Source organism: Grus americana, chromosome 9 (genome assembly GCF_028858705.1).
Source record: "Grus americana isolate bGruAme1 chromosome 9, bGruAme1.mat, whole genome shotgun sequence".
Lineage (NCBI taxonomy): Eukaryota > Metazoa > Chordata > Aves > Gruiformes > Gruidae > Grus > Grus americana.
This window is the reverse complement of record NC_072860.1, coordinates 17,553,030-17,580,161: the sequence shown is the minus strand read 5'-3', so window position 1 is coordinate 17,580,161 and position 27,132 is coordinate 17,553,030. Positions and strand designations below refer to the sequence as shown.

At 44.6% G+C, this 27,132-nt stretch overlaps 1 protein-coding gene across 4 annotated transcripts; it reads left to right on the top strand.

The window, feature by feature from the left end:
• Nucleotides 1–166: 166 nt before the first annotated feature.
• On the top strand, nucleotides 167–27,077 carry IQCG (IQ motif containing G). 4 transcript variants are annotated; one of them, XM_054835345.1, is made up of 11 exons: nucleotides 167–201; nucleotides 5,359–5,506; nucleotides 8,945–9,189; nucleotides 10,364–10,492; nucleotides 12,581–12,662; nucleotides 19,388–19,549; nucleotides 19,759–19,833; nucleotides 21,444–21,575; nucleotides 22,789–22,890; nucleotides 23,400–23,543; nucleotides 26,875–27,077. In XM_054835345.1, the coding sequence occupies exons 1-10, from the start codon at nucleotides 167–169 to the stop codon at nucleotides 23,541–23,543; spliced, it is 1,254 nt and encodes a 417-aa protein (XP_054691320.1). In that variant the 3' UTR covers nucleotides 26,875–27,077. The 4 variants fall into 4 exon arrangements, with proteins under 4 accessions (XP_054691320.1, XP_054691323.1, XP_054691322.1 ...); XM_054835348.1 differs by lacking the exons at nucleotides 167–201; nucleotides 26,875–27,077 and adding an exon at nucleotides 208–456 and having other exon boundaries at nucleotides 23,400–24,818; XM_054835347.1 differs by lacking the exons at nucleotides 167–201; nucleotides 10,364–10,492; nucleotides 26,875–27,077 and adding an exon at nucleotides 335–456 and having other exon boundaries at nucleotides 23,400–24,818.
• The last annotated feature ends 55 nt before the right edge of the window (nucleotides 27,078–27,132 follow it).

Here is a 27,132-nt window from a genome sequence, read left to right as displayed (position 1 = left end):
GCGGCCCCGGCGGGGTGGGTACGCTGCTCCCCAGTGCCGTCCCTCACCCCGTTTCCCGCGTCCCCTTTCTCCTCCGGGTGGCGGTCTGGGGAGGGACGGCCCCAGCCCCGCCGTGCAGGCACCCGCCGGGGCAGCCCCACGAGGCCCCCGGAGCGTGGTGGTCGCCATGGAGACGGGCGTCGCCACCGCCGCCGCGTCCCGGTGAGCGCCGCAGCAGGCCGGGGCCGCGCTGGGCCTAGCACCGGCAGCGGACGGGCAGGGGGTGCCCGGCCCGGTACCGCCCGTCCAGTCGCTGTGGGAGGACCCTGCGGCCGCTCAGGGTTGGAGCGGGGGGATAGATCCCGGTGCGGAGGTTGACGAGAGGCCTGGCAGGGCGAGCGGGACCGCAGCCCGGCAGCGAGAACCGGCCGCGGCGGTGGAACAAGCCGAGGAGCCCTACGAGGGGGCAGCGGGGAGGTGAAGGGCAGCGCTTGGCGCTTCTGGGGTGGTCGGGGGTCTGGGGCCCTCTTCTGATGGCGGCTCTCTCGGCCCTGCCTGTCTTCCTCTGTTCTCACCTTGAATTAATGAATCATCTCAACATTTACTTTACTCCCGATATCACCTCGGTGACAGAAAACATGTATTTCTATGCTCAAATCCTAGCAATGAAGTCTAACATTCCTGTGTTTTCCTAAATAAGAATAGGTGGAAGTGTGTACTTAGCTGTTTCCCCCAGTCAGGATCATTCGCTCCTGACTTCTGTCACTTCCCTCACATAGCCAGAAATTCAGGTGCATTTTCAGAGCTGTTTAAGTGATTTAGGAACTTACTCCAATACAAAATGTGCCCTGGCCATCCTGACTTTCACTTTGTTCCTAAGTGTCTTAAGCTGCATCTGAACATGTGCCAAGAGTGCTTTGATGAAAAATTGAATCTCAGGAATGAAATCTACTGTCATCTTGTCACCAGCTGGGCTGGGAGAGCTTCAGCCTGGACTGAGGAATCAGATCCCAATCCAGCAGGAGAATTAAATCTATCTGTGCTTTGCTGGGCCAGAGTAGAAGCACTCAATACCTTGTAAGCACATATAAGCAGAGGTTTGTCTTAGAGAGATAAAATTATTAGGAAGTAGGAGCAGAGAAGGGATGGAATATTATGAATTCTCCGAATGATTCTGTTGGCTTCTACTTTTAAGGAAGAGGTAGAAAGCAAAGCAACGCTCAGTAATCTACCCTGTTAACAGTATCAAATATGTGCTAGGAATCTCTCTGGTCAGAGAAAGGACGCAGTCCCTGCTTTGAGGAGAATAAATGATCTGATGAAACACTCTGTTTCCCAGTGGTAGAGATGCCCCAGCCAATAAATGCTCCCTAAATCTTATCTTTTCCTGTCCCATGCAGATTTAGTCCCACGTGGGACATACAGCTAAAAGTAGCACCATGTCTTTCATTCCTTCACTCAGTTGTCCCAAGTTCTCATCAGTACAGCCTCAGAGAGCAGGAGCAGAAAGTCTTTCTCTACAGTCAGGATGAAACCTAAATTGCATCTCTAAGCCAAAACCAAGATTACTTCACATTTTCAAGGTTTCTTTTCTTTTTTTTCTTTTTTTCATTTTTTTCTTTTTTTTTCTTTTTTTTTCTTTTTTTTTCTTTTTTTTTTCTTTTTTTTATTCAAATGAGCAACTTATGTTCTAACATTCGTAGTGGTAGGCAGAGTTTTGTAAGGCCACAACTATTTTGCTTGCCTAAGAGACATTTTTTGGGGGTAAAAACTAAAGTATTTCTGATTTATTGCCCAGCCACTGCCCCTGTGGAGATTCAGAACCTCTCTTTGCCAGTCATTTGCAAAACAGAGCTAAAGGAGATGTGACATTCTCAGTTTTGAATTTTCTTACTGGAATTCATCAATATCTCCTTAACTGACTGAAAAGAATGCTGCAAAAAATGCTGCCTTTGAAGCAATTTTGGTTTATCAGGCAGCAGGATGGGAGAAATGTGCATCCAGGACTCTCACACAGCAGAGGCGGTTGCAATCCCCAAAGGAACTGGAGGCCAGACCTTTTATACAGTTGTTTTAAAAATTATTTCTTGATATGTTTTTCTTTCCCTTTAGATCAGCAGGGGAAGAATGTCAACGTAAACTCTTGGGGAAAGCTGAATCCTTCACATAGCTCTTTTTTTTATTAATAGAGTTTAATGAAGGAGTTCAGCAAAGCACAGTGATTAAGGTTGATGCCAATGGCTGCATCAGGATGGTCTGTGGGCACTGCGTTAACACTAAAATCCAGGGAGAGCGGCTCTCTATTTGTAGCGTTTCTTAATGCCCCAGACAGTGGTTTCCTTCTCACTTCCAAGTCAACATAAGCCCAGAGTGTACTGGCTTGGCACATGCATCTGCTGAGTGAGTATATGGTTATAAGAGGAGATATATAGGAGGAGCAAACCAGTAGGCTTTAGAGAAACATTCCAGATGTGAGCTTTCTTAATGCACATTAATATCTTGAGTTAATTCTCTCCTGGACAGAAGCTGCTGATGGGATAGAGGAAAAGCTATTGCATCCTCCTTTGTTTCCAAATAAGTCACTTTTTCCTATGAGAGCTGCACATGTTATTCTTCTTTCAAGAATGCTGTTGTAATCATCTCTCGCAGCTATCTCACAACAAATCTTTTTTCACCATATTTTTAGCATTAGGACACCACATGTAATAGATTATTCTTATGTTGTTTCGACTCAAAATACGGATCGTAGATTTCTTAAAAAGATAAAAATGAGTAAAACATTAAAAAATATTTTATTAGTGCCTTTTGACTGGAAAGAGACATTGTCTGACTTTCTCTATGTAAAAATACTTAATTTGTGCCTCTCCGCTTTTATCATTGATTCCAAGGTTGAAAAGAAAGGAAAAGTGATGGGTTTAGTTTATTATACAGATTATTAGATATTTATTTGTTAACGACATTATCAGATTCTTATCTCAAGCTGTAGATTTTCTTTTTAATAATTAAGAGAAAGGAGAGAAAAAATCTCAGAAGCAAAGGGAAGAAATCAGTTCCTTCTTTGTCATAGGTGATCATCAAAAGCCTTGAACGGTGGGATTAATTAGGTAAGTCAGTATAAATAGTACAGGAAGGATAGTAAACATATTGATAATATTCAGAATCACTCCTTTGCTGTTATCTTTTCCTGCCATGATTTAAGCAAGCTTCTTGAAATAGAGTACCTCTACCATTATCTTATCTGAAAGGCTGTTCCATATTTTCATCCATCCAGAAGTTAGAAACCTTATCATAATTGCCTGGCTTAGGGGAAATTACACTCTTTTGACCCTGGACCAGTATTATCCTTTAACTTAAATAGCTCTGTCTCTCCCTGGTATCTGCTCTTCATATGTATTTACGGAGAGTAATCACAGTCCTCAATTCTTTTAACCTCTTGTAAAACAGAATTTCGATTCCCATGATTAGCCCACTAGTCGTCTTCTGTACCTGTGCATGTTTTTTAACACAAAGGAGTAGAAACATGCACCACGCCTTATGTGAGGTTTACTGATGCCTTATGTGGTGGCATTAATATTTCTTTATATCTGCTGAAAATACCAGTCCTGCTATATCATAGCACTTTGCATTATTCATGGTTCATAACATTGGAGTCATGCCACCCCTGAACCCTCTCTTCCACCCTGTGCTCCTGAATTCATAGCAGAAATTCTTGTGAAAATCCTTAACACAAGACTGTGCACCTGGTAATCTTGCATTCTGGGTTATTATCCACTTAACTGAAGAAAAGGGTCTAGCCTGAAAGGAGCAATATTCCAGTCTTAGTGACTATATATGTAGCCACTCGCACACTAGGCTTTCCAGTTGCAGTCTTATGCACAAGGAGAGCCACGTTCTGTTACAAAGGACAGTACATTTGCACATGCTGCATTAAACAACTTACTGCAAGAGACAGGGACATCAAGAAATAAATACATAAAATCTAAGTTATTTTTGTTTGTTTTACCTATTACTATACTAATAGACATCTAATAAACCTGCATTAAGAAGTGACCCCTATTTTCTGCCAAAGTGAAATTAATTTTGTGTTCCAACTGTAAATTACTATATTTTTTTCAACAAAACCAACAAAAAAGTATGACAAAGGGTAACAGTTTCAGGGAGGTTATGGTGAATATGCTTTTTTTTTTTTAAACATTTGTAACATTGCTTATGAAAAATCACTGATTTCCAGTGATCCAGAGCATAACTGCATCTAAACCTCTTTAATTTTCATAGAATGTGGCCATGTCTTATCCTGTTAATCACACTAACAGGCATTGTCTGATGTATTTCCTTGGCATGCTTACAGATTGGACTGTAATATTCTGCAGACCTAGAGTATGTTTATTCAAGGATTTTACAGATGGCACAAATCCAGTCGTAGGTACAGCAGCCAAATGAAGATTTTTGTTAGTGGATGCCGATGCTTCCATTATAATGCAATTCAGGATCTCAGTCATCTCAGATTCCAGTTGTGCTAGATGATATACAAGAAATATCTGGTTTGTGAGTGTAGGGTTTGGAGGGATTGTCTAATGGCTTGCCAAAACATTAAAAATCTCCGAGAATTTCTCCATTTTTTGTGCAGGTGTTTTATTATGCATTTTTCTAAATGGACTAATTTCACTTGCATTAATAGTGAATTTCCACCATTCCCCAGATGCGCTTTCACAATATTCTGTCTGTAAGCAAGGCAAAGCGATGCTTACGTATATATCAGAGCAGTTACGCATTTGAAATGTGTTTAAAATAATTCAACACAGAATGTTAAAGATAGTTTACTTAGTCCAGATATTGGCTTTTGTTTGACTTGTAACATCTTAAAGTGGTAACAGTTCCTGCTGAGGGGATTTGGATCATAAAAATGTTAAGGCTACGCAGTAATAATGAGGAATCATTAGATTATGAAAGGTCACCATCTGAGATTTTATAAAAGGTGTGGATTTTTTTTTCCCCTTTTAAAAAGGCACCTTCATTCCATTGTTTCCTAAAGAACAAAGTCTGGCATGAAACAGAACGACAGAGGTCTGAATGGTGAGGCCACCACCCAGTTTGTGCCTTCCATATCTGTTCCCTTCTCGGCCTATCTACCCAGATCTACTGCAGGAGGGACCAGGACCTACTTTGTTTTGTGAAAACTAAACATTCCCACTGTCCCTGAATGCAGCCGTTAGCAGAGCATGGCTCTTATAAACAGTGTATGAAAGGCTATAAACAAAGCTAGGGAAGCATATGAAAGCCTGCAAATAAGGCTATTTCAGGTCTATCTTTAGTTTAAACTGCTGTTACTAACACCATACTGTCTTTCTCATTGCTATCTTTTGTCTTTGTTCCTCTTAGCCAGAGCACAGAGACTAAAGAAATGGAAAAATTCACTCATCTGGAAGCTCTGCTGTTTACTGCTGTGCTGGAGAATTGTGTTGATCAGCTCTCAATTCTTGGATATATCATGCCGGTTTCATACGCAGGCAAGACAGACATCAGCCATGTATGTGCCTCTATCCTTGATCTTTAAAGAAATCTCTCTTGGTTTTCTTCTTGTCTTGGTTTTATGTCTTCTAGCAGCATTTTTAAAAAATCAACTCAGATATTTTTTCTGCAAAATGCTCCATGACCATTGGGTGAAAAAACACAATAAAAGTGCATGGTTGACCCATTTTAATATTTATGCTGCAGCATCACTGAGAAGCCTTTGTTCAAGGTACCCTACTGACCCAAGATGACGTTCCTGGGCTTATAATTTTAAAATCTCAGTGGTTAGATGACAAGCAAAAGATTAGGGAAAAGAAAGCAAACCATATCTAAGTTCTTATGTAGATACATAGCTATTTTTAAAATACTAACAAATAGGATATTTGAAAGGGTAAAAAAACCCAGGGTAATTCTGTTCCTCTGTAAATCCATGCTAAAGCTCCTCTTGTCCCTACATACAATGAATTAAGAAAGATTCCACTTCAAAATGTATTAGTAACTACCCATTCTTAATGACCATTACTAATTAGTTGATTTCTAATAGGCATCATTGCTGAGTGGGTTTGGGTAGAGGTATAAAAAACAGAGAAGAAGCACTAATGCTCAGGCAGAGGTTTCTTGCTGTGGAGGAAGGTGTTGTGGTATTTCTGGTAGCTGTTAATGTACATGATAGACGTAGGAAATAGGATGGGACCATGGGGTAAATGGGTTTAAGTTCTGTTCTCATATATTGTAAGTCATAGCAGGCTGCTTCCAGGTTAAGCAGATTTGAAGCTCTTTTTTTAAGAGGAACTCAAGAAAAAAAAATGTGTGAGCAGGATAGAAATAAAGCCCAGGATCCCAGTTTTCAGATCTAATGCTGTTCACACTAATGTACCGCTTAAGAATGCAAGAGGAAGGTAAATCAATATGTTGTTTCCTACCTGGTTCCTTTCCATACTACCTTCTTGTCAAAAAAAATCCATGCTGCAAAGCAGCAGAAGCTGGTGTTCCAGTAAATTTCAGAGTATGAACAATGCTTAGACTCTGCAATAGAGGGCACTCCTCCCCTTAAAAGAGCCCTCTGAGCCAGCCTCACCTGTTTCCAGAGGATGCTTCTCCCTCAGAGGGCTGGGTGGGAAACTTCTGATGTGCCAGCAGCAAAAAACATAGAGAAAGAGCATAGCTCCAGGCCGGTAGGAGTTGTCTCCTTCAGACACTCAGACTCAGGTTGATAGACCTGCTAAAGGTATGCTTAAATTATAGAGAAAACACTTTATCTTTTCTCTTCAATCACAGATGCTCATTTTTTCCATGTCACTTAAAACAATTTTCTTACAGCCTGTAAGCCCTATTTGTGTTCTTGAAGATGACAAAACAAATTGAGAAGGAAACAATTTAGAAACAAGAAAATGGCTTTGGGAAGCTACTTGCTAAATTTAGTGCTTTGCTATTTGCTACTCCTCCCCATTCCTCAGTTTACATTTGTTATTGTATTTGTAGAAGACCTGTATTTGCAAAACACCCTGGAGCTCTGTCAGTCAAACAAATCAATGACATTTTCAAAGATTGACATCTAAATTTCAGTTGATGGCATTTTTGAGAGGATTAATCACAGTGTTGGCCAGCACCTCATTGATTTTCCAAATCAGGGACTCCTGTACATTGCTTCCCCCAGAGGAAGGCAGCCTTTCTATTTGCTGAATTTTGGGCAAAAGAGTAGCAAAAGATAAACAGCGAGGAGGCTACACAGATGGTAACACAGGCAGTTTACAAACTCCTTGCTCTTACATAGTTATTTGGTAATTATTAGCATGTAAGTCCCTGCTGTTTACAGACAATCCAGTTATAGCTTGTCTTGAACTTTCCCAGACATTAAAAAACATCTATCAGAACATTCATAAGATCTACATGATATTAAAGCAGTTTGTTTGCCAAAAGGACTTCTTTCTGAAGTACAGCCATCACCAGAAAACTATGTAAACCCTTTTTTTCTAATTAACTATGTAATTTTCATTGGTCTGTGTATACTTTGCATGGCATTAATTTAAATTTAACTGTCCAAAAATTAAGCATGTAGTCACCTAGACTCCTTCTGTAGTCAGTGGCGAGTCAGGCACTGCCAGAGGCTGATTCCTCCCACCTGTAGGTGTCCAAGCTACTCAGAACAAAGCGGCCCCTTGCAACGCCTTTCACAGTGCCCCACGGACTGCGGCAGCATCGCAGGTCACTCAGGGAGTCTTGCCTGACAAGTAACTTCTTGGAAATACTACTGGCACACAGAGTTGCTGCCCTGACTGCTTGTTTTCACTCTGCCCTCTGTGCTGTGTTGGCACAAACATGTGTGTGGTGGTGGAGGGATCTGGACTGACAACTGGTGCTGCTAAAAATAACCTTTTTTTCCCCCTCCTTTTTGCTGGAAAAGGTTTCAGCTCACTGAGTTCTCTAATCCATTTCTCCAAGCAGCCAGGGTGGAGAGTAGGCAGCTATGGACTAGGATGGGGCTGGCAGTGACTGTGTTAGCTGGCTTCAGTGGTACTGCTATTAAGTGTTCAGCCACAGAGATGCCAGTAGGTGGGAAGGAAAATTTTATCTTTTAATGTCCCAGCGTATACACCTGCATTCTTACCCATAGCACATAAAGCAGAGAAATTCCTAGAAGCAAGGCCTCAGCTATTTTATAGTGTGCTTTTGCTTTTCTGGTGCTTTTTCTTTTTTGATAAAATTGTACATGGCCACAAGATACCTTTCCACGTAGAAGAGAGCTGCCAATATTTTTAATTTCTTCTTTCAATTCATGTTACGCTTCCTCTGCTGTCACTCTCTCAAAAAAAACCAGCTAAGCAGATAGCTGATGTCTATCACTTTTATTTCCACACATCTCAGCTCTGGTTAAAACAATAATATTGTAGGGAAAGGTTGTGGTGAGAAGCATTGGGAAATGTCTGAGATGGAGGGGAAACAGGCTGACAGTCTTCCAATACATAAAAGCTGCTGCAAAAAAGGAAGGAATGATTTGTTCTCTGTGCCTATGAAGATTAGGACAAGAAACCAGGGGCTCAACTGCAGCCGAGGAGAAAAATCTTTCACATAGTAAAGACTGTTGTGATGTGCTGGCACTGGCAGGAGGATGCACAGTCTCCATTGCTGGAGGTCATTAAGAACATACCAGGAATGACAGTCTGAACCATCATCTTTTGGGGCAGATGAATTCACCTTTTGAGGCCTTTTCTAGTCCTGTCACTTTAGGACTTTTGATCCCATAAACTTTATAAGCCTATATTATGTGCTCAAAGCTAACCAAGATAAAAGAGTCTGCAAAGAGTAGAAGAGCAGAAACAAACAAACACTATAAACTGCTCTTAGTATAGCTTCATTCTAGTTTATTATTAATTTTTCTTCCTCTCACATAATGTTGCAGAAGGTTTATTTCTACTGCCCAATGTGCAAGCAGGTGTCTCTTATTCCCTTTTAGACTAGCAGCCAGGAAATGAAGGAAGTCATAGAGACCCAGAAGGAGCTGGACATTAACTACCAAGAGCTTATGTCAGCAAGGCAAGGGAATGGGGAAACAGTTACCTCCACATCTCTGAAAAGCATCGAACACAGGCAGCAGCTGGGGAAAACTGAACATCGAAAAAATGTCCCTCATCTTTCCAGAAGGGCCGTGAAACACAGTGCTCTGTCTGTAGAGAATCTCAGAAAAATTCAGGCTGACAGGTGAGTGAAGCACAAATATAATGGCTCTAGGGGATGCTCAGGGCTGTAAAGTTTTCAGTCTTATCTTTTGTAAGCAACAGTACAAGCTTCCCACTCTCCCACTGCTGGTGTACCGCAGTCTTGGTCTGGAAGGAGCACCTCTAAAGAGAGCAGCAGTGTCTAGCTTCATAGGCCATTTAGTTCTGCCCTTTGCTTGCCTTGATGCCGAGTAATGACAATCAGTTTATTTTGAATGGAGTTGCAAAATATTACCCAGTTGATAATGGTTGCTTGGGTGGAATTCATGCCAGGTACTAGCCAGTGGTGATGTTCTGGTATCTGGAGTCAGGTTCCCCTAGCAGATATGTACAGGCAAAGCGAGATCTGAGCATTGTCTTGTGAACTTGGTTATTCTGCAGGGCACACAGAGCCTCTATGACAGCTACAGCTATTGTCCTTTATAAAACAGATAATATATATATAAAACAAATAGGGGATTTTTTTAATAAATAAGTTTTATTCCTGCACCTAATCCAGTGCCTTGATTTGCAGAAATACTAGCAACCTTTGGTTTAAAAGACAGACTGGGGAGCTGAGCATTCGATATGCATTTTTCTGCATCCTGGCTTCTGTCCTTTAATGTCATTTCAATAGAGCCTTTAAGAAGATCCTCACACAAATGAGGAAAATGCAGCTAAAATATAAATACCATATGCACCATGAAATTCAATAAACTGGGCAAATCCATGTATTTGTTAAGATCAGTTTAGGGCTGTACTGGGATATTTTGGCACCCAGATATCCCTTCATAGACACACTTGTCTGCATCCCCAGGTCTCATTTTCCAAGATCCACCTATCTGTCATCACTACTGCAGGCCAGCAGCCTTCTTCCTAATGGCAGCACAGTCTGGCACAACATGGATACGTTTGTGCCTCTTTGCTATTTCCTAGAGTAGCATTCAGGGCAGAATTTTTAAATTATAAACTTCAACCAAGTCCTAATACAGAGTTCTCCAGACGTCCAAGAAGCAGATACCATGGGAGAAGCCCTCCTGGGTTTGATAGGACATAAGAACAGAAATGGGATCTTATATTTCCTTACCTTTTTAGCTGTAAACAATAATGGATGAAGGTGCCAGACATGGTAGTACTAGCTCTTATAAATTACTGTGTGTTCCTTTTCTTCCTGGCAGGCAGTATGCAAATGATGTAATTACCGTCACTATGAAAAAGATGCAGGAATTGGGAACATTTAATAGCCTAACAGAAGCTAATGAGAGAGAGAAGGCAAAAAAGAGCAAGTTTCATGACATCCTCATCAGGTCAGCGTTGTGTTCAGTACTTCCCTGCTTAATTGCTGAAAGCCAAAGCCCATTCCTCCTCAGTACAGGCTAAAAAGGAAAAAAAACCCAACAAAATACAGAAAGGACTCTACTTTTTCAACTTGAATTATTCTGTCTGCTTTACAAACTGCACTTCTTTCCTCTTCAGAATGAAATAACTGATGGTTCTGATACTGATCTGAGCTAGGAATTGCCTGAGCTTTGACCACAGTGGGCACCAACGTCTGCATTAATGCAAATGTTGCCCCATAGCAATTAAAACATAATGTGATGTAGGAGCTCCCTGATCTTTAATTCTGGTCCCCAGTGAAAGCCAGAGCAGCAGAGAATCTGTCCAAACCAGGGCCAGCAACATATGGTCTTTAGGTTATGTGATGCCCAGGAGAATCTGCTCTGACCCATATGCTAATATGCTCCCTTTTCCCAGCAGCAGCGAGGGGCTAGCACAGATGGTAACAGAGGCAGTTGTCTTATTTAGGGCTAATCCACCAGCCACTGCACTATAGATCCTCTTCTGCCCCATATCTTATAGGGTATGGATTTGTTATCATCTCAACTCTAATTGGTGATTCTTTAGCTCAGACTTCTCTGCACTAGAGGTTTGGAGGTTTTTTTAGCATGTGAAGGTCTGGTTCAATCCCAAGCCTGTCAGAGAAAATAGCAGTCATCAGAGAAGTATTTGACCATTTTAAAGCTACTTTGTTCTGTGCAGCAGCTCAGGCCCATCATTTAGGGTAGACAGCAAAGCTGCTGTAAGTCATGATTTGTCATGAGTCCAACCTACTGTAACAGCTCCAGTGGTGGCTCAAGGGTTTGCCTCCAGGGCAAGTCCCCAGCTTCCCGTGAAATGTGTGATTTCAAGCACAAAACCAAACTCTTCCTCTGTCTAAAACCAAGGGATTCATTATTTATCCATGGAAGGGACAGAAAGCAAAAATGAAAGCAGCAATTGCTCGTGGAAAAACCATCCAATACTGGAAGGTGGAAAGGAGCAGACAAATTATAATCGGAAAGGACATAATCCTTTTTTATTCCATTCTAGCCATGTTGGCTGTTTGACTATACATTCTTTTCATGGAATGAACTTGATCTGCCTTTCAATGGAATATATACTTGTCTGGTTTTGTGTCACTATACTTGTCTGAAAGCAGCCTGCAGTAAGACTGGAACTCTGTATCAGGAGCTTCTGTTTATCACAGTCACCCAGCTAAGGACTCCAAAAATGAAATGTGTGTTTGATTATAAGGTTGTAAGTCTGAGGTACCAACTATAGTATTTACTGGCTTTAAATCAAATCATAAGCATAAAGACTTAGAAAAGCACTCTGAGTGAAATAAGATAGTAAGATCTAGAACATTGCAGCATCTGCTTTGTTTTAGACAGGTAAACACTTCTCTGGCTTTTGGCCTTTGCTCATATTCCTTCTTGGATCTCAGAACCTGAGGCAGTGGGTTTTGAACAATTTTAAGTCCAATATGAAAAAAACATTCTCCATACATATGATGAAACTTACACAATTTGGCACTGTCTGCTGATCAGGCATGCTTCTGACCAGAAATGGAGATTTTTGCCTGAAGTGCAGAAACCGTCACTCAATGATAGGCTTTTCCCTCCCTGCTATAGGAATCACATCATCTTCAAGTCCACTCCAGGTTTTCAGCAAGAGCATCCCCTGGTTTTTGGCTCATTCTCCCTTTCACTCCCATCCTCTTGCTCAGTCCATACACCTCTTATTTCAGGATTTACTTACCAAGTCACTAGCTTTGGTGAGAAGTCTGTTTCTGACTTGCAGATGTGCTGCCTCCCCAAGACTCAGAGTGAAGAGGAGAATGCCTTTTTTGCTACTCAGCCACAGAAGCAGCTTGTCTTCTACTGGTCCAAAGCAGCAGGCCAAGCTTTTGTGTCCATTTAGTTCAGCTGTTAGAAACTCATTGAGCAAGGAGGATAAGTGGGGCAGTGTTCAGCTAGGTGCAATGTATCAGGAGACAGGAAGTTCCCCTTCTAGGTAAACAGCTCTTGTCTTTTTTTGATATATTCAAATTATTGTATTTTCCCATTTTTCTTCAGGGAGGAGGAAGGAAAGAAAGAGATAAAGTCACTCCAGAAACAGCTGCAAGATGTCAAGAAAGAAACTGAAATAGAACTTCAGGTGAGATCACTTAGCACTGGGCATCACGCCAGGGGGGAAGCCTGTTAGCAAGCTTGCCTCCACTGCCCAGGAACTGGCACTCAGATGAGAGGATGTGTGGCATATATAATGATCCATCATTTAGGAATATAGAAGTAGAATAATTGCAATAAAGATTTGTATTCTAAATAAGCCTGCTAGTGACTTTAAGAGCAGTGTCCAATGATTTTCAAATGGGAGCTCAAAATGCTCATAATCAGGAGAACCCATGATCAAATTAGACTACCCCAAACCCATTGCTGGGAGTGGCAAAGCACAGGCAGCTGCAGTCAGTGAGAAAGAGGTTATCTGCAGATAGCAGTATCTAAGGTTCTGTTGTACTTACTCATGCAGACGTGACACCTGGCATGGAAGAAAGTGTGACGATGAGGGAGTGAGAAGGAAATAAAGCTGACACAGGGGCATGTCATTTTTCTACCTAAAATTTTGTCTGGGGAAAATGTCATGATTTTAATCTATTTTTCTAGGCTTCCAGATATTAGAAAATCCCAAACATGGAAGTCCTACACAGGGGCAGATCAATGTTATTGCACATACACTGTCAACTTGCTCTTTCTGGAAAGCTTCAGCCCTTCTGACTGCAGTATGCAAACGGTGTGTGCATGCACAGTAAATCTGGGGCATTCTGGACATGTCAGACTTGCTACACAAGTGCAGATCAATTGAATGACATATCCCTGGTCACTTTGATGCTTACCAGACAGCTCAGCCTTGATGCTCTTGTGTGCTTCAGAGCAAAAGCACATGCAGTTCTATACAGAAACATGAAAACGTAGTCTAGCCCTGCTGAGGCTGAGTGTGTGATAGAAAACAAGCAAAAGGCAGGCAGGTTCACAGCTATACAAGGACTGAAAGAAGGAACAAGAATCTGACACTTGGTTCAGTACTGAACAAGAGGACAGCAAGGACATCTGAGGAGAGATGGTATCACTGAGTTTTGTCTTCGAACAAGAGTGGACAGTGATCAAGCCAGTATATAGTTGGCTACGTAGGAATTTTAAGCCACTGACATGCTGGTGAAGTACAGTTTATAGAAGATGAAGGTTTTGTTTTGGCAGCCTGGATGCATGTGTAGTGAAAAGTTTAATTGTAAATACAGGATGGTTGTAAGAACATGAAGGATCTATTGGCACTGGTAGCATATGCAGATATCTATAACTGATGAAACATGAGAGGTCCAGGGGAGACATTAGAACAGCAAAGAACTGTGGACATAACAGAGAGGAGAAAGAGGAGGAGTCACAGAAGGAAATGGAAAGATAGCAAGTTAGGAGACAAACCAAGAAAGAACGGTTGTGGGAACTAAAATCAAAACGAAGGACAAACTTTTCTTCCCTACAGATTTGAGCAGAACATCTATAAGAGGTCAGAGCCAGGACTGAAAAGGGGAGCTGTATACCTCAATAAATACTTACTGGCACTGGAAATGGTATGGGAGCCTATTTCCAGCCCCTATGGGACAACCCAAAAGTCCCTTGACATCTGTGTGGCAGTTAAATGAAATAAGCTAGACAGTTCGTCAGGCTCAGAGACTGCATGTTGTCTGCTTCTGCACATTGTCCCTTCTCAGTCAGATTCTCATGCCTCCTAGGGAGCTCCTGTTCTCCCACTCCCCAAACTAGTGAATATGATGAGACAGTTCTCCTCCTGTGTAGCACTCCTCACACCTCACGTTGTCTGCACACACAGCATACATATCTGGTTCTGGTGCAATGCCTTCCCAGGGACTGGTGTATAAGGCGCTGCAATCATCCCATCTCACACTGGCAGCAATGTCCTGGCACTGTGCAGTCAGGCGCTTCTCTGTCTCCTGCCCTGCACCTCTCCTACCTCTTGCAGTCATAGGAAGGTGCATACCTCCTGTGCTGAGAGGATGCTCTTCTCTGTGTTCTGTCAGTACCTTCTGCTAATTTGGTTCTTGCTCTTTGCCTCATCAAGTGGGATCTGCGCTCATCTGGGATTTTGTGTTTCCAGCTTAAAAGTCCTTTTCTGGGCTTCCTTATAGTTTCAGCTTTGATAACAAATCAAAGACAAGACTACTTTCAAGTAGTGCTTTCCTCCCGTGCCAAAAATAATGGTGTCTCACCGTGTCTCCCAAGGGAGAATAATTTCTATTCTCTTCATATGGGATTTTCCCATAGGCAGTTTTACAGACACTTGCATGATTTGTCACCTTGCCAACTAATTAAAAACAAAAATACAGCTTGCTGATTTTGGAGTACTTTGAACAATAATAATGCACAGACCTGTAGACAAAAGCCTACATGGGTGTCTCCAGTCTAGTGGATAAGAAAACAAAAGCGAGCCAATCTAATTGCAGAACCAGAAAAACATGGTCTTTGCTTCACACATGTTGCCTGTATGTTTGTATTTTCAGCCTTGCTAGCTCTTAATGAGATACTAATTAATGCTGTAGTAGCCTGCTCAGCTCATTTTTCTTTCTAATGGAACACAAATCAAATGCTAGATGTTATTTATTTTGTTTTCTTTCCTCTTGGAAAGCACTGATGTCCCTAAAGGAGCTGAAATGATTGCTGTGGTTCTGCTCTTACCCTTCCGTGCAGGAGCATCGCCGATAGCTCTGGTTTGGCTGCAGGAGTTCTGTTTGCTGCTGCAGTGTTCATTTTCTAGCTTGTGCAAAAAACCTCACTTTCTCCAGTTTTGCGGACAAGTGATGGCAGTCTGCACAGATTTTGAAACAAGTTAATATGGTATATGTTATATAGTTTAACATAAAAATTTAGGAAATGTAAACTTTAGAATTCCTGCATTGCTATTCACACGAAGACTTTTTATGTCCTGTGGTATACTTATACCATACATGTGTGCAAGTCATGATATAATTTAACAAGCAGTAATATTGCAGGCTACGTACCAGACAGAAAACCAAGACATTGCACTACAGTAACAGTGAACACAGGTCCGTAACTTTTATTCTATGTGGACTCTCATAACACACCCAGCTCCACTGTATCAGCGTGACACTCGGTAGTGCTTTTAGTAGCATGACTGAAATCTGTCACATTGCTTCCCTTATCCTCTCCCAGGAGGACGAATGCATTAATGAAATGTTCTGGGGGGATGTTTTAAACATATCTACACACCCACTGGTGCATGTTTCTACTGGAAAAATGCACCAGGCGATTACAGTAGAAAGCATGAGGTTTGCGATGGTCCTGAGTTCCTGGGCAACTTCATTCCTCTGCTGGCACAGCCCCAAGGCAGCTCAGCAGAACCTGGAGCTGGTGTGCGAGGTCCAAACCTGGCTCCAGAGAGCACAAGAGTGCTGCGGCCAACAGCAGGTCTGCTCCCTCTGCCAACAAACTGCCCCTCGCACAGCTCATTTCCGCTTTTGCTGAGATTGGAGGTGAGCTAGCAGAGGGCTGCAGACGCCACTATATTGAGGCTGGGTGACCTTCCAGGCCTGCTGCCCTTTCGGCTGAGGCATTTGTCGGGGGCGTGCAGCATGGGGATGATCTGGCAGCCAGGACAGAGATGCGGGCTACGGCCTTAATGTACTGTCCGTAGGGCTGCACGTTGTGGTTTCAGGGGAAGCAAGTCCAGGCTGCAGCAGGTGTGTAGATCTAAGCATATCTTCAGGCTTTGCAAGCTGAGATAGTGCAGCTGCTAGTGGCGAGACTTGAGCTCATACGCACTGGGTGTGGAAGCAAGGAGGCAAGGCAGCAGGGCTGTCTGCCGGCATGCTCGCTGCCTGCACATAGCACAGCACCCCTTCCCCTGCCCCCTCCGAGTGCCTGCCAAATGGCGGGCGTTGGGTATGCTGTTGGCGGCAGGGGGGTTATCTGACCCTGGAGGAATTCCTGGGACTGTTTACTCCTGTTTGCTATTTGTAACCAGCTGTATTTTAAGTGACTGTAAATTCTAATTGCTGTGAAAGAGCTGAGAGATCTAGGCAGCACTTGCAAGAGAGATAAATCAAAGTAAATGAAAAGACAGGAGTGCACATACCCTCTCCAGCTAAGTGCGGTTGCTTTTGCAGCCAAACAGCATCTGTGGGGCAGACTCCTATGGCACCGGATAACAGCAGCAGACGGGCCTCTGAGCTGATGTCTGCGAGCTGAGAGATCAGAGAAAATCAGCTTGTTTACCTGCTTGCAAAGCAGACTGGCTCTTGACAACTATTTCCTGGGTTTTGATCTTGGTCTTTGCCAGTTTTGTGATAGTTTTGGCCACATGAGATATGATTTTGCATCTTTGGTTTGGCAGATTCAACGCTGAAGTCATCCCAAATAAGCAGCTCAGAGGTTTACTGCATTAACTATGAAAGTGCGCCGTATCCTGGCTGGGACCTTTGCTATGATGAACCAGAATGAATAAATATTAACTCATTTTCCCAGTGCCTGTCCCTGAAGTTCAGGGAACAGCACGCTCCATAGATGGTGCCCACAGGTTTGGAGAATTTACTGTTGAATTTGCTACCTGCAGCCTAATACCGAATGTGCCTTATTTCTGCAGTGCCAGGTCCATCAACAGCTGGGCTGCAGTAGCTGCCTGCAGCTGACTTTCCTTCTCCAAGCAAATGCGTTGCTGTAAACCAGCCGTAGGGTTTTGCATTTCACTTCCCGTCTGCTTTGGATTGTGTAACCAGGACCCCAGACTCCCTGCCTCTAATGAAGATGTTTTACAACACCACAGACCAAATCCAAACCACAACCGTGCCATACAACAAAGAAAACAAACAGAGCAGATGGGCCTGCATCCTGGCTGAGGCCCGGGGTGCTGGAATCAAAAGCACTTTTTCCTCCACTTTACTAAAATATGAAATGAAAAAGAAAATAACCTGGTGAAGCGTTCATGCTCTGCCCCACCTCTCTAATATCTGAGTACTTTATAACCGAGGCTGAACCCTTCTTTTCTGACCTGTTTGCAGATCCTTAGCAGATGGCAGTAACACACGGACATCAGCAGTGCTTCGCTTTCTTGAGCCCTAGCGCCACAAAAATCAGTGTTTTTCATTACCATCTCCCTAGTCTCTCTGCCAGCCCCTCAATTTAGACATGATCCCACCACGATACAGGGAGGACAATCTCAAAACAAAGTGGTACAGTCACCTCCCATGTCTACTGACCAGGAACACACACCCCCCCCCCCCCCCCCCCCCAGTACCCATCAAAAATTTAACAGCAGGGAAAACAAAGACCATTACAAGAAACCTTAATAGGGCATAAATAGGTCATGTCTGTAGCTGTCTGCAGTCATATGGCGATATGGCCGTAAAATAATACCTGATGTTGGAAACCTTCAAAAAACTTTCAATGCATGACTTTCAAACCCACAAACCAGCCAAGGCCCCTAATTGTCCTGAGCCTTATAAATGTACTTTTCCTAGGTATGTCTGACAAGGGGTGCAGAAGGAAGGATTTTCCTTTTAACTGTTCAAAATTCTTCTTACAAGGAAACCTTTTCCAAATGAGTCATGCTGCATAGGCTTTTAAATACAGCACTATTGAGCTGGCTTCTTCCTGTGGCATTTTTCCATGTTTACAGAGCTAAGGAATGTGAGGGTGCTTCAGAGACAAGATATGTGGGCTTCGAAACATTTAAATGCCAGCCTTTTGGTATTTGATTTTCAGCTGCAAGGTTTGGCTGATGAATGTCAGACCTGTCATAGCATGGCAGGAAAGCAAAGAGAAAGGCTGTAATGGAGCAATCAGGCACCAAACCAGAGGCATTAAGATTGATCTTGCATAATTGCATGGGGGACTTTGATGACCTTTTTAACTCTTAATACAAAAGTCTAGAGTTTTTCATTTTACAGGCGGTTCTTCCAAGTTCCAACCCCAGATTAATTAACTTTTATCTGTTACTCAATTTCATTAAAAAGGAGTAAACAAAACAACAATCCCAAATCAAGCAAATGCACTTTGTTCCTGAGCACACTCCAGAAGCCGGGTAAATGGGGCACGTTGGCTCAGGATTCTTGCCCATGGGGGAGCTCCCAGGGACAGAATTCCCCCAGGAAAGCTCAGTTCCATTGTGAAACAAGGCTTGGGTAGAGGCTGGGAGCTCATAGCCAGCTTTTCCTTGGCACTTCTTCCTTGCCTTGGGTGTATGCATTTATATCAAAGTGGGCACCATCTACCTGGTCAGATTTCAAGACAGAACTGTTTAAACATATGAGTGAGACAAGATTAGATTTTCACCTGTTCCGAAGGTTGTGTTTATGCAGTTGCTGCATAACTAGAAAAAAAAAAAAAGAATCCAAGGAATAGAGTATACTTTAGGAAATCAAACTTTGGCATATGCGGGGCTGAGGCATTATCCTCCTCTTACAGATGCTCACTCATTGAGACAGCCTAATTCAAGAGGTTAGTAAAGCCTAGCTTTAAGCAGTTGACATTATTTGGCTTCTTTCACGCTTATAATAAGCATGACTGAATCCATTCCTGGACCAGAGACCAGCAGGCCTGCCTTCTTGTCCCACTCTGTTCATCACTCTACCCTCTCCAGAGGTAATCACTCTGATGGGTTTATTGCCTTCTGTATGGGTTTACAAATCAAACTTCCCTTTGAAGTAGAGGTTGAAATGGAGCAACGTTCAGGGAAAGTGTGAAGCCTATAGCCTTGTGTCTTCTGAGTTTATCAGGGAGTGGACAGACTAAGAAACAGTGAGCTGACCTCAGTTTCCAGGCTTGCTTTTGTGCCGCTTCTGTCTCCTCCACTAGAACCGAGATAATATGATTGCCTTCCTCAAAGACGAGCTCCAAGAGACGAAGGCCAAAACGAACATGGAGAGCTGCTACATGAAGAAAAGCACAGACCTCCAGGTCCACCAAACCCAGAAGAAGTGCAGCAATGCAGAGAATCTCCTGGACAAGGAAATTCAGGTAAGCCCTTCCCCTCAGCCCCTGCTGGCAGGCATCTCCAGCTAGTAAGGAAAGAGTCCTCCGTTAGCTTTGTCACTGGGAAAAATGTCTGTGGACTACACAGAGAGCTCCTGCACTCTTGCTCACCAGCTGAGCTTTCAGCAGCATGTATGCACACACACGTGTGCACTAACATCATATCTTATGTTTTCTGTCTGCGCTGATCACAGAAGTTGAGGAGCAAAACTGATGAGGAGATTCGAGTCCACATGGAGATTGAAAATTTCCTCAGGCAACACCATAAGGTGCGTGTGACTTTCTGCTAATGCTTCAGATAGCAACCGATAAACATTACATCATCAGTTAGTGCCTAAAGAAAACCAGTTATTGCTCCATCAAATTTACCAGGTTCCTGATTGCTGCTGTTTGAATGACTACTTGTTCTCGAGTCGTAATTAACCCAGCTCTCCCAGACTTGGGATTTACTACATTTGGATACATTTCCTTAAAATTAGAATTGATGTAACGATTGGCATTGTTTATTCAGGTGTTAGGGATTTTTCCTCCCTCAGGTAGTTGTATTCAGCTAATTCGAAATTTATTTAGACCTTCTTTGGCAGTAGCTGGGGCTCCCAGCGACTCAGTGGAGTGCTATTGCACAAAGTTTCACAGAGCCAAGTGCTGCACAGAGGGGGCATTAAGGAGGAAATGACACAAACTGCCAGCCCAGTTTTGCCTCGTCTTAATGTGAGGGGGAGTCAGGGTTGGATAATTGCTGACTCACAATTATTGTACCCATTTTCAGCAGCAAACAACCGGGAATGTCCTTGTGCTGTTGATCCAAAGTTCAGAGCTTCCTGTCACTACCAGCAGTGCCCATTCCAGTGAGTAACACTGGAAAGCATCTTATAAACTGTATGACTGGAAAAAAACCTGTACTACTGCAGGGTACCTAACATCACTGCCAGTACAAAATTTAATAGAAGATAATAAATTTTTAAAACTGTAATTTGAGTGCAAAAAAGTGCTGTATTTTGAGAGCAATTAAATACTGTCCTCCATATCCCAGCACCTTAGTCTGATCAATGCTTCATAGCAAGGGGACTTTCCAAGTACAAGCTGCAGCCTATTTGACCTCTAGCAGAACACAACGTGCAAGCCTCTCTGCTCAGACAGCAGCTGGTGGCATTAGAGGAGCCCACAGAGAAGAGGGTGACCATGCCCCCATCTCCCTTGTGTGTCCAGCTGTGATGCTGTAATGAGATCGATGCTTTTCCTCAGATTATTTTCCCATGCAGGCAGACATGGTTGTTGCTATGGAGAAGTTATTTGTGAATGTGAGGAAGTCATATGGGTGACTGTTTCAGCAACACCTGCCCTCCTATTCACCAGTGAGACAAAGCCAAGTTCACAACCTGAAATAGCGCAAAGTGCTGTCCCCTGGGACCTTATTCCTGGTGCGTGGAGTTTAATCCAGAAAGTGGGCAGGGAGTCAGGCAGAGGATAAAAGCTTTCTCACTGTCAAATTCTGTTTCTTAACACCCCCTCCCTCTGCACTGAAACAAAGAATGGCTTCTGGTTGTCATTTACTTCACCAGGACTGTGTGCAAAGCTAACCCCCAGCGCTTCTCCATTCCATGTGCACCTCTGAAAGCCCAACCCAGCCTCTCTTCATCCCTGGTCCAGTGCTGCAGCCTCCATGGTGAAGCCCCAGCGAGGGGACTGCAGCCCACCAGTAATTTATCACCAATCCTAGGGGCTTGACCTTTTCAAGGCTTAGACAAGAAGGAAACACTGACCATGCAAAATTTACGGGACTCTTACCACCATCCTGAAAGCAGGCCAGATAACAGTAGCAAACCTTTCCCCTGTACACTCTTCGTACCATGCTGAGCACTACTCTGTCCCCATGCAGAAGGTGGAAGAGAAGCTGGAATACTGGGTGGACAAGTACGAAAATGACACAGATGCTAAAGACGAAGAACTGGATGCCCTAAAAGCATCAAAGGCAAACAACTTGGAAATGCTGCAGAGACTTGCCGAGGAGGTAAGACACCAGCAGTATCTCACTGGTCAGCCATGCAAAACTGCATCCTGGTTTTTTCCTACCTGGAAAAGGTAAGGAACCAGGACCATGGAAAAAAAATAATCAGTAATCTTGAGATGTGGGATGGGATTATGAGGATTGGTCCTGGGAAGGCAGGGACTGAGTAGTCATCTTCTATTTGCCACCTGTGACATCAAGGAGGGATGATGATGTTTCCCCTACAGCTATTTTCAAATACCAGCAAGTAATCAGAGAGCTATTGACAGCCTTTGTAAGGGGCAAAGACACTGTCCCATCCCATCCATATGCCTCACCTTTGTTGCCTTAGTCTGAACAAATCTGCTCCTTATAGTAACATCTGGGTCAGACAGGCTGAGACTGGAAAAGGCAGCTCATCCCTCCCTGCAGACACACAGTCACAGCTACACAGTGCTCTGTTATAAGGGAACTGATTCCCGTTAAAACCATTCCTGCCCCACACTGGTTTCTTGGTTAACTGCTGGGCTTGGATCACAGTGGTGCAGGCAGCACAGGGCAGGGAGAAGTGTCTAGAAGAAGGAACATTTTAAGGCCAGAAGGAATTACCTTGTAATCATTCCTTACTGTCACTGATGAGATGATGGAACCAAGTTAGATGATTCCCTGCTTTTCAGCTCATTTTTCACTCTGTACATTGTCATCTCAGTGTTCCAAGTGTGTTTGTACATCATCTGCTACCTTCCCTTGGGGAGCACGGGTCCTTCCTGCCACCATCTGTTGCCTGAGACGCCATCAGACAGCCATTTTACAGCACAGGATCAGAGGGTTAATTGCACCAAGCCGTGAGAAGTTTCACTTTGGCAGCAGCTCTCGGTGCCTTAGGACCGACGGTGGTAATGAGCAACATTTGCCGTCTGGATTCAGGAAAGATCAAATACAGGAGGTGGGGGAGGAAGGTCCGTGCTTGCACATTACCCTTGGGCTGCCAGGGAGCTCCGTGGTGCAGAGGGTGGGGACCCCCACCATGGGCCAGAGCAGCCCTGGCTGGGCTGTGAGAAGCAGGTAGTGGGGATGAGACAAGTGGGCAGCCAGAGAAGACTCCGTGCACCAGAGTCCAGGTGAGCCCTGCTCTGCCTCGGCAAGCTGCTGGGCAGCGGGATCCTTGAAGGCTGGCCCTGCCGTTTAGGGGGTGTCTTTTTCACATGGCTGCCATCACCCCTGTGCTATCTTGCAGTGCCAGACTTTTGAGGAAACTATCATCAGTGACCGGGCGGAAAAGGAGGCCAAAAGACGAGCACTAGAGCAGGATGCCCTGGAGCTGAAGAGCATCCTGAAGGTAAAGGGGTGCAACGCAGAGGCAGTGCTGCTCTGTTAGCAGTTGGAAGTTAATCTTGTGCACCACGGGCTTTTGTCAGGCAGAAAACAGCCTGAGAAAGTTGTTTGGTGTGGGATGGCACAAGCGAAGGACAGATAAAGCCTGTCCCTTTCTTCTAGGGCAGACATAAAGCCAGCAGCTAGCTGCAAGTTTGAGAAGGGAACAAAAGGGGAGAAGCCAGTCTGCTCAAATGATTTGGAGTCATGCTCATCACACCGGCCCCACTGCGTGGGCGATACAGGGAGGGTCATGGGGCAGTTCCCCTGCTCATCCCCTGCCACCAGCCACAGATGCCCTCAGCCCAGACGTGGATACCTCCAGCGTAACCAGCACAGGCCCAACTGCTGCTGCGTGGGCCAGGGGTTCCCTCCTGCAGCTGGGCAGTGCAGGATGCGCTCTGGCCATTGAGCTGTACCAGGTACCCCAGCAAGGCATTTCCCCTAAGATCTCTCTCTCTCTCTCGCTTGCAGCTGCAGGCGTGGTGGAGAGGTACAATGGTCCGCAGAAACCTTGGCCCCTACCAGGCCCTCAGGAAGATGTGGGAGAAACAGCTATCAAAGCAGAAAGAAAAAGGGAAGAAGGAAAAATCTGGAGCAAAGAAAAAGACACGATAAGTAAAGAAACCTGGCCACAGACATGCTTGAGGGCTGTTGCTGGGCAGGGCACTGTGGTCTGTCTCTCTGACAGGACAAAATAAACCACGTAACAGAGCTCAGACTATTCTGGGGAACATGGTTCACGATAGACACAGTTATGGTGAAGCTGCAGTAACTATTAAGATCTTGAAGCTGCCCTTGTACAGCAGAGACACTGTTCTCAGATAGAAAGGGGAGCTGCATTAAAGCAGTGAGAAATGCTGTATCCCCCAAAGTGCTTTATGGAAATGTGACAGCTAGCTTGAGGTAACCCTGTGAACAGCCCAGTAACTCACCTGCGTGGGTCGCTCTGCACTGGGGACCTTCTCTGCAGGCCCCAGGGCACCGGCTGTGGCTGATGCGCTGGTGTTTGCTGTGGCTCTGGGTCAGGCAGGGAGGACAAGTCTGTCATGGTTTCACCTGGCCAGCAGCTAAAACAACCACACAGCCATTCGCTTGCTTCCCCCCCCACAGTGGATGGGAGAGAGAATTGAAAAGAAAAAAGTAAAACTCGTGGGTTAAGATAAAGACGGTTTAATAGGACAGAAAATGAAGAAAATATTATTATTAGTAGTAATAATAAAAAATAAAAAATATACTAAACAAGTGATGCATAGCACAATTTCTCACCACCTGGAGTCAATGCTCAGCTAGTTCCTGAGCCATGCTGCCTCCCAGCCAACCTCCAGTTATATACTGAGCATGATGTCATATGGTATGGAATATCCCTGTAGCCAGTCTGGGTCAGCTGTCCTGGCTGTGTCTCCTCCCAGCTTCTCAGATGCCCCCCACCTTCTCGTTGGCAGGCCAGCAGGAGAAGCTGAAAAGTCCTTGACTGCTTGGCAACAACTAGAATATCAGTGTGTTATCAACATTATTCTCACCCTCAATCCAAAGCACAGCACTATACCAGCTGCCAGTAAGAAAATTAACTCTATCCCAGCCAAAACCAGGACAGTCACCCATACCTGGGCTCAGGCAGCGCTCTGTCAGTGCTGGCATGAGGTCAGCAGGGGGAAAACAGTTTGCAGTGAAAACACAAGGGCAGTCAAAGCACACAGGTTTCCATTCCCACAGTCCAGCAGAATGTCAACACAGACAAAATAGCTCCAAATACCTTCTGACCAAGGGAAGCAACAATGGAAAAGACAGCCGGCCACGCTGCCTACAGGAGCTGGTCTGTCACAGCTGTACCCACCACCCTGGGCACCGTCTCTGCACAGTGAGATGAGGCAGTGGGCAGGGAGCAAAGCTGCTGGGGAGCAGAGTGCTGCTTTTTTAACTGAGAGCAGCCCTTTCTCCTGCCACGACTGTCAATCACACGCGGGTCTGTGCACAAAGCACAATTAGCCCTGCGGTGGAGCTGGCCACTTTCTGACGCTCCCACACAGGACAGGGAGCTCAAGCCATACGAAGTCTGCTCTGCTCTTTGTGACCAGCCTGTGCTGGCCCCATCCAAATGTCCTCGTGTCCAAGCTGAACTGTGCCAAAAGCTCTAAAGTTCAAGTGAGATGACTGAAGTTGTGAGCAGAGGGCCTTTGGCACAGAACTCAGTCTCAGCGGGAGGAAAGGGGCTGGTGCCCAACTACCAGGCAGAGTCGGTTGTCAAGGGAGCACTTAAATTTCAGACACTCTAGGCGAATTTGTGTTAGAAGTATCGGTACTACTGCTGGAGCACTGCCGCTTACTTGAAAGCAGAACGCTTTCCTGTTCCAGCACTGTTTCCACATTCTCTTGCTTTCCGTGGTCCCCTCGTGGTGGTACGAGCAGGGATCGCTCCAGTGGGTGCTGGCAGGAGCTGAGCCAGGGCTGCGCTGACATCCCACGTCTGCACCACGGCTCCTTATTGCAGGAGGTGCCTCAGAACAACCCCAGGAGTCATGCTCCTAATTTTAACTCATTTTTTCATGTGCTGCTGGCTTGGTACATTTAATTTTGGACTAGTATTTTCCATATGTGGTGAATGTTAACAGGTGAGCTGTTTGGGTGGAGGGAACGAAGTTTGATCATAAACTCTTGAGAGGTTTTGAGCTAAGGAAAAAGTGGGGAAGAATGGAGGGGCAGTAGAACTCCACTGTTGACATCAAACTCCAGGCACACATTAGTGATAGAACCAACTGAAATCCAAAGCATGGCATTGGCTGGGCTTTGATTTTCAGAAGAGAACAAAATAGAACATAATTCTGAAAAATCCGGGGATTCTGCCAAGGCTGGATGCCCCTTCAAGCCCCAGTTCTTGATGCCAGCATAACAACACTTGTTTTTATGGTACATCAAGTTCCTGGAGCCACAGTGAACAAGCCAGTAGGAAGTTAAACACACTGCACTGGATCATGAAATAATTCAAAACTTCCATTTCAGTGACCGGTATCTCAAAGAGAAAAAAAAACCAACAAAAAAAGCCCCCAAAACCATAAATTGCACAGGCACAGCAAAGTCTGCTTCCAGAATCAGGAAGCTCCATGTCTGTGTGCATAGGGGAAGGGGCACTTTTCATTTCAAAACTGAAATAATATCTAAAAAAGCAACAGTAGAATTGGGTTTGCTATTCCAGCAATGTGGGGGGGTGCTGACATCTTGAGTCCCAACACAAGCGTCCTGGGGTAAAGCTCTTTAACCCGGCTGAACCCCCGTGAGGACAGGGCTAAGAGCAGCAGGCCCTCGCCAGGGGACAGTGGCCACGCTGCCACACCTCTGCCCAGCTCCGCCCGACTCCTCCGCTGCAGCGGCCTGTCCCAGAGGCGCAGCTCTCCTTGCCAGCCTTACCTTGCTCCATCCGAAACCGCAGGGGACTTCTGTTCCTTGGCTGTACAGCTGCCACGTAAACAGGCTGTGAACACCCAGTAATGGGACCACAGAGTAGTGTCCCAAAACCCAGCGGTTTTGAGGAACTTTGCCAGGGTTTGCACTGCTCATTTTTTTTCCAGCTATGGAGAGATAGGATCAGAGTTCACATCCGTGATATTTTCTGTGGGGAAAACCAGAAATGACAAGCCCTTTGGAAAAACTGGTTTCCTGGGAGGTAAATGGAGGAGAAAGGCTGGAGACTGGTGAGGAGGAGGCTTTAGACAGAGTGGGGGAATGAACACCCAGAGAGGGCTGGGCAGCCCTGACGGGCAGGAACCGAGGTGTCCCAAGTGACTGATAGGGGCACCACCAGGACAGAGAAGGATGCTGAGGCAGCTTGGTGAGCAGGGACCAGTACCACAGGGGTATGCAGCACGTACCAAGTAGGGAGGGTTTGTGGGTCACTGACAGTTTCCAGACCCTGCATTTATTTATTTTTTTCTATTTTAATAATAAAAACTAGCTGTGAGGAGTGAAGAAAAGAGGAATAAACATTTTGGCTAATAAGAACAAACCTTTCAAATGCTGTGGGGGCATGAAGCAGGGGTGCAAGTTTTACGTATCAAACCCAAGATCGGATAAAAGCAACCAACAGACGAGAATGGCAAGGAGCACCAGCACTGGCAGCAGCAAGCTCCCCGAAACAAGAATGTACATTTTCCTTTGAGAAGGAGGGAAGAAGGGTGTGGAGGTGTGGGGAGGGAGCAAAGGATTCTGTACA